General features: G+C 40.7%; 1 protein-coding gene across 1 annotated transcript; it reads left to right on the top strand.

Moving 5' to 3' along the window:
- The first annotated feature begins 1,581 nt into the window (after positions 1-1,581).
- On the top strand, positions 1,582-8,013 carry LOC136422808 (transmembrane protein 19-like). Its single transcript, XM_066410693.1, has 7 exons — positions 1,582-1,921; positions 2,491-2,604; positions 2,871-3,008; positions 3,632-3,746; positions 4,433-4,569; positions 5,280-5,489; positions 7,011-8,013. Exons 1-7 carry the CDS (start codon positions 1,705-1,707, stop codon positions 7,169-7,171), a joined length of 1,092 nt encoding a protein of 363 aa, XP_066266790.1. The 5' UTR covers positions 1,582-1,704; the 3' UTR covers positions 7,172-8,013.
- Positions 8,014-8,058: the final 45 nt, after the last annotated feature.

Here is an 8,058-nt window from a genome sequence, read left to right as displayed (position 1 = left end):
TGATGATGATAACTATGATGATGATGTCGGCAACGATGATGATGATGATGAAGATGAAGCCTTGGGACAAGAAGCCAGGGGCCCGAAAGAAATGGACAACCAAGCCTACAGGGTCCATGCGTACAGACAGTGCGCTACTTTCCTTATGATCCGCAACCCGCACGAGGAACATATACGAAGAGTCATTCCTTCATGCGCCGTTCGGGCAATCAACAAAACGTTCCCGGACCCAAGTGGAGAGTTCAAGGGACATTACGAGGAGGAGGGATGCATGTAATAGCTTTTCCACTGAGACTCTTTCTATATGACATTTATTATGTACACACTACGTTACTGTTAGTTATTTAGTGAGGACTAGTGTAGGCTGATGATTCATAACAATGTCGTAGAGTTAATTCTCTTAGCCACCTACTTTGCCCAATTTTGTATTTTGCTACTACAGTGTAGTTACAGTATGTGTATGTCAATAGATGTGTCAGTTGCCAGTTTCTATGTAGAACATGCAAAGAACTGAACATTGTCTAGAATAGCGTCTTGCTGAATTGTTCAATAGTAAAGTTGTTATTAACCTCACCACTACTCACACAGCAGTAAACAAAGTTCACAAACATTTCATGTGGTCTATAGGAACAGTATTAACGTTACATGTACATGTACGGTTTTTTATTCTTCGATGTTAATTGCAAGTTGCAAGTACTGAAACAGTCTTTTTGTAAAAAGGCTGAAAGCATTTTTCTAGACCCTATGTTCACTAAATGTGATGTGACGGTGTGATGTAAAAAAAGTTGCTTATTGTCAAGGAAAGCTCAGTTGTGTTATTGTTCATACTGTTGCTGTAGCTTCACCTGTTTTCATGAGTAGATACTTTCTGGTAACATATTTTCCATCATGATACATCAGGTTTGTTGAAATAAATCTTTCTTTTACAATCTTCGAAATACTATTTCAGTGTATATTATTTTGTAAATGAACATACTGGTCAAGGGATAGGTGAGATACTGGTCACAACAAGCCTTAGCTATTAGGTAAATAATGCAAAGCTTGTCAATACCCATATGTGTGTCAAGTGCAATTTGAAAGTAATCAAAGGAATGGCATGTAGCTAAAACATTTATATACTAGGTAAGGCCATGCAAAATTGCTTACATGGATCACATACTGAATAGATTTTCCCAATTTCTAATAAAGAAACAGGAAGGTTTTTTTTCTCGTTTCTATCTTTTTGGCCATGAAAAATTGATTACATGGATCACATCCTGAATAGATTTTCCCTGTTTATGATAATACAACAAGAAGTTGTTCTTTTTTATCTATTTTAGACCTTTCTCATATTTTTTTTAAAGTTATATATCATTTTGGTCATTCAGTGAGAGGGAGAGAAGATATGAGCCATACAATGTCCCAAATAATTTTGCCATGCAAGATTTAAACAGGAAAGGGAATTTTAAATTTTTTTTTTGGATAAACGATGAAAATCCTCCCCATTATCTGCTCTCCTCATGCAATATAATACATGCATGACGTCATCACAGGGTGGAGTTTGTATTTCCCGCCAAAAATTGTCAAAGGTCACATAATTAATTACCCACTTCAGGTGCAGTTTCGCAGCCTGTAGCACACGGTCTCTGTGCAAACAGTGGCGTGTGTGCGGTCACGTACGGGTGTATTGGAGCCATACCTCTTCAACTATACCTTTCATGAAGCATGAGGGATGCTTCTTCACATGTTGAAGACGTAACAAGACGGCCCATGGCAGGCGGAAGAGCTGGCGGTGGCCTTGAGAGAGGGGTCAAACCACGACCTGGCCTCTCGCTCTCTGACGAAGTGTTCGCCATGTTGTTCATCCTCGTCCTGAGTTTGGTCATACCTCTGTCTCTGTCGATATGGGTGGTGTCACTGGTTATGAACACTGCATATGACGGTAGGTTGTGTTGTGTTGCCCCCAATCCCGAAATGAACGTTTTTAACTACGTTTAAACAGTGTCATATTCCATATAAAACCACTAGCACCAGGTGGGGAGGGGGGCGGTGTTGTAACACTTCCTTCTATTTTGTTTTCCGGTGGTTTCTTTATGTTTTCAAGCAAATGTTTGATATGGCAGACTTCACCCCCTGGAAAAGAGCAGCACAGTGGATGTATGACAATATACACTGGTGCGCAGACACATACGCACGCACACACACACACACACACACGCACACACACACACACACACACGCACACACACACACACACTCTCTCTCTCTTGCACAAATGCACACATATGCATACACACACACGCTCTCGCATACACACACAAAACACATGCTCTCACTCTCTTACGCACATGTGATACATACACATACGCACATACACACACTCGCTCTCACACACACACATGTATGCACACACACACAAACACACACACACACACACACAAGCTATATAGTATATGCTCATATTTTGTAATACTAGTTACTAGTATAAGTGTCTGCTGTACTGTGTTCCAGGTACTCTGTATCCCATCTCTCCATGGAGACTGCTGTTTGCCATCATTGCCCCTATGTTCATCACCATCAGAGGTCTGAAGAAACAAAGTCTGGATATGAGTGGTGCACTCACTGGTAGGTCTGAAATTTATTTTACAGCTTAAAGAATAATTGTCTAATTACTAACCCAGGAAGCCCAATGTAGATTATGCACGAATGGCACAACACAATCCAGGGCTGGAAAAACGGTGCATATAATGCGTATCTTATTACCTGGATGTCTAACCTTCATCAACGCATATAATGCACTTTGTGCACCTATGGTGAATATTTTAATGACATGCTCATAAGACATATATAAGGCCCGAACTCTTGTGACATTTGTTTTTCTGCCCTTTCAGGATTTGTAGTAGGCTTTGTCCTGACTGTCAGCAACCTATGTTTCTTCTCCTGTCTGCTGGCCTTCTTTGGGATATCGTCATGGGCAACCAAGTACAAGGCAGAGAAGAAGAGGGTTTTAGAAGAGGACTTCAAGGAAGGTACAATTAGAGTAATGCATTCATTTAACATCTACTAACATAATTCCACCAGGGTACATAATTTCGCCACCCTGAAAAGATAGATCCAAACAGATCTCCAACCCAAGTATAATGCACTACTGTATATCTACACTGTGTATACCTGGGGGGTGCTGCACTAGTGATCTCTCAAACACACTGTTTTTCAAAGTGGCATATTTATGTAACCTGTCTGATTAATGTTAATGGGGGTTATACATTGATACAATGATTTGAAATGATCTTTAATTCCTTTTGATTCCAAATGCTTTTGTTCTGATTTTGCTTTTTTCAGATATGTTTAGAATTAAGAAGAAAGCCCTCGCTCATACACATAATTCTTTGTGAAAATTAGAAACAACAATAGAACAATGTATATGGAGGACTAAAAAGTAAACAAAAGCTTTTGAGATTGGATTAGGGTGGTTCTTTCCAAGCAGAGATTGTGACCTTCTTATCATATGCCCCGTTTTTTGTCAGCTCTCCTCATGGCAAAAAACGTGGCATAAGATAAGAAGGTCACAATTTTGCCCAACAATCTCTGCTTGTACGATCTTACATGTAGCTAGATGTTGATTTCAGCTGTGCACCTGCTTGTGTTCCAGGTGGTCAGAGAAACTGGATCCAGGTGCTGTGTAACGGAGGTGTGGCTACAGAGCTGGCTATCCTGTACATGATCGAGTTTCACCCAGGAGAGACCGTTATTGACTTTAACACCAGGTCAGACCTTCAAACATCCTTTCGTCATATCATAACTCTTACCATCATGGAATGGACTTGTCAGTAAATGTACTAAATGTACATGATTGTATATCATACAGTCTCATTGAAGGGGACAGAATTTTTACGTGGATCATAATTTCCTTGTTTTTTTATAGGTCATAACTACTGAAAATCTTTTTTTGGTGGTTTCATTTTTTAGTTTTTTTTCGTTGATCTCTCCAGAGTAAATTCATGACACTGCAAATATGTCTCCTTAAATTGTATGACTGCTGTATTATAGAATTGTTTCAACCGCAAATTTAGAACACGGCAAAAACCTTCTTCCTCTTACTGCAAAATAAAATCAATTTGGCAGTGAAAGTATCAAAATGTGCTCAAGATCAGTGGAAATGGATGCATACTTTATTTGAGGTTTTTCATTTTACGTTTCAGCTCTGCAAATTTGTCTGCAACTAGCCCTAATACAGGGGTACATAGCTTTTTTAAAACTTTATTTGAATACGGAAGTTACGTTGCTGAAGGTTAGACATCCAGGTGATAAGTTACACCAAATAACAGTTACTCATGCAACTGGATATGATTTCGGAAACGGTCAGACGTTTCTAGTACTTTTCGTTAGTTCAACACTGAGCAAGAATTGATATGCAAAATACGGTAGTTGTTATTTTCCTCGCCCTGACCAGGTACAATGCATGTTGGCTGGTGCTTGCTGTAGTAGCAGGACTGGCCAGTAGCTGTGGGGACACCCTGTCATCAGAGCTGGGAACAGTGTTGGGTGGGCAGCCTAAACTCATCACTACCTGGCAGCCTGTACCCAAAGGTTGGTATTATTACAAAACAATTAAACCTTAAGCACATTTAAGTAGCAATTTTGCACCCAATTCCGCATTGGTTACAGAGTTAGGCAGCAGGGAGAAGGTTAAAACCCTCTCTTGACAGTACTCTCCAAGCAGAGGTTGGTAGGGAATATCATGTGCCCTATTTTCTTTCTGCTGGCTCCATGAACCATTGGTGGGGTAGGCAGAAAAAAAAGGGGAATATGATAAGGTCACAATCTTCCGTACCAACCTCTGCTTGGAGAGTATCTGGATAGAGCTGCCTCTTGTATCATCATGGATGGAGTTGCAATTGGTGACAGCCCTATGTCCTGACAGCCCTATGTTCTGACTACCCTTTTTTTTGACACCCCAATGTTTCGACACCCTTGTGTTCCAACGCCTCTATGTTCTGACAACCCCTATGGGTAAACTAGGCTTAGTTAAGCGTGGTGTCAGAACATAGGTTATGATGTAAACATTTCAGTTTCTTCTAGAAGTACAACATATCCAGTTACATATGCCACTGTGGCAGTCACTGAAAATGAAACATCACAAAAGCCAGTAAATTCCTCAATTAATGTATTAGACCAGTGTGTAATGAGTTTAACCTTTAGCACACTGAAGTAGCCGTTTGGCACCAAATTCCCTATTGGTTACAGAGTTAGGCAGCAGGAAGAAGGTTAAAGACACAATGCTCCACTTGATTGTACAGGTACCAATGGTGGAGTGACAGGTGTTGGGTTAGCATGCAGCCTGCTGGGAGGTCTGGCAGTGGGCGTGGCTTACTACCTGACCATCCTGTTGACCAATGAGCCGGTGTCTGACAGTGTGTACCAGTGGCCCATGGTCCTGTATGCCGGGGCCGCAGGGTTGCTGGGATCACTCCTGGACTCCTTTCTCGGGGCCACGCTACAATATTCCGGTAAGCCATGCTTTTAGTACTCTGGGATGACTATTAATGCAAAGTACAGTCAAACCTGTATTAGCGGTCACCTTTGCATAGCGGCCACCTGCCCATAGTGGTCACTTTTTGTCGGTCCCTTGGATTTTTCCCATTGACATAAGCATTAAGAATTAGGCTATAGCGGTCACCTGTCCAACGCGGTCGCGGCCACTCGATTTTCGGTCCCGCGGGTCTGGAAACACTGCCGATAACGGTCACGGCGCATGGTCGCCGCAAGATTCGGGAGCCTTCTTTCAAATCCCCGCAGAAAAAATGTCATTATAGCTGCAGTGTTACCCATGAAAATGTTGTACATGGTTTTATTTTGCTCCTGGTGTTGGTTTTGAATTTCCAAAACCGCTAAGACGCCAGATATTTCCAGACGAAAAGAGCCTATTTGTGCGAGGTCCTAGCGGGACGCTTTGCTTACTCGGGTTACTTCACTAGTAGTACCATGGGGGAGCAGTTTATCAAAAAGAGACAGACGCCTTTTATCCTTTAAAAAAAGGTTATAAAGTCATCCATTCTTTGAATATTCTGTTATCTTTTTTCAAAGAACTTCTTTGACGAAATAATTTTACATTTTGTATTATTTAATGTAGAGTGAAATCATAACTCACACATGCAGCTGCACCCACATTACAGTAGACTATTCCTATGACCTCACAGGCGCCATCTTGCAGCTGTTGTTTTTTCTCCCGGCAAGGAATCCGACCCAAACAGGCTGATTTTACCGTGAAATACCGCAATTATTTGCTGATAAATGATGTCGCCGCGCAATTGAAAATGACACGATTGTCTTTTGCAACATTTTGGTCGCATGTGCTCCGGATTAGGGGCGGATCGATGGATCGACTTGGACTTAAATTTGCTTGTGGAAAAATCCTGACCTACCGAAAGCAGTCATCTTGAGCCGATGGTCGTCTTGTGGAAGTGGTCGGTAGACCAAGTTTGACTGTACATGTATATGTATGTGAATAAATGTTTGTCAGTGGGTACAGAAAACATGTGCCACTTATTGCTCGTAATCAAACAACCGTTTCTATAGAGCGGCCACCTGTCCATAGCGGTCGATTTTGGCCAGTCCCTTGAGTGACCGCTATAGGCAGGTTTGACTGTACTACAGTAACTGTACTCCATACAGGATGTTTAAACCTGGAAGCTGCCAGGTAAAATTTTTTTACAGTATATTGATGATAGAATTAGATTTATTGATAACGGTATATTACATGTTATAAAAGCACCAAATTGACATTAATTGAGCAGAAACTAACAGTGAATGTTATAATTGCGAGATGAACTTCAGTACTGTACTGACAGTAAAAGAAGAGTGAAAAGAAGCATAAGTAGTTGGTAGTGATGCTTCAGTATTGACAGTAAGAGCTGATTTACTGAAAATTTACTGAAATTATACTGTTAGTACAGTGAATTCTCAGTGCTGAGGGTCTGCCCTCAAACTAATGGTACTAAAACAAACCCTTCTGATCATTGCTCCCACAGGGTTCTGTGATGAACAGAAGAAGGTTGTCCAGTATCCTTCCCCTACAACCAAGCACATCAGTGGGTTACCCCTGCTGGACAACCATGGAGTCAACCTGGTTACCTGTGTCGTCATCAGCCTGACAATGCCACGCCTTGGGTACCAGCTCTGGCCCTACTAGATCTCTACTTCCTAAGATTACTAGCCTGGAGTCCAGCCTTGTTAGCTATATCCCAACATCGCTGTCAAGTAGTGAGGTTGGTAGGGGACTTAAGCTAACAAGGCTGAACTGCAAGATACTAGATTACACCTATGAAATTTCTTAGACTATGTAGGAAAATAATGGAGTTGGTGCGTGGGTGAAATGAAACAAAGGCATCCTGTGGCACACTCAACTGCTATCATATAAAGCAGCCTCAAAGTAAACATACCAGCCTGTAATATCATTTCAGATAATAAGTATGATGTATTGTATGTAACACCAGCTTCTAATGAATTGATAAAGGAAAATAAATATACTGACTGCAATATATAATTCCTTCAACTGTTGATGTCAAGATACGAGCATTTACTAGGTGGATTCATATCTTGAATAATGAAGACTTGACTGTATTCAATTATGATGAAAACTTGCTCCATTAAGTCTTATGTTGGTCAAGTTGATCAAATATTCAGGTAAATGCTTTAGATATTGTTGTGGAAGAAAAAAGGAATATTTGATGGAGCACTGTGCAGAAGTTTTTCACAAAAATATTTAGACTGACTTATTTTTTTCACGAAGTGAGTCCTGTTGCAGTATGAATTGTTATCCTTGTCTGCCATATTGTCATTTTTTTTGTTTTTGTTTACAAAGTTGTACATTTATTTAGCATATATTGCTTTGGCAGCACCTTTTGTTCATGTTACATCTATTAGAATCATATAATATTGTACAACCATGAGTTTGGGGCAGAGCCCGTTAATGATGAGGACATATTGTTGCTGTGAAGCTGTGGAAGTTCTACTAAATCATTATCACATTAACGACTGATGTGTTGTCATTGTTCATGTACATGTAAACCACACAGA

The sequence above is a fragment of the Branchiostoma lanceolatum genome, chromosome 17 (assembly GCF_035083965.1).
Source record: "Branchiostoma lanceolatum isolate klBraLanc5 chromosome 17, klBraLanc5.hap2, whole genome shotgun sequence".
Lineage (NCBI taxonomy): Eukaryota > Metazoa > Chordata > Leptocardii > Amphioxiformes > Branchiostomatidae > Branchiostoma > Branchiostoma lanceolatum.
Note: the sequence above shows the minus strand (reverse complement) of the source record. Positions and strands in the feature narration are given on the sequence as shown.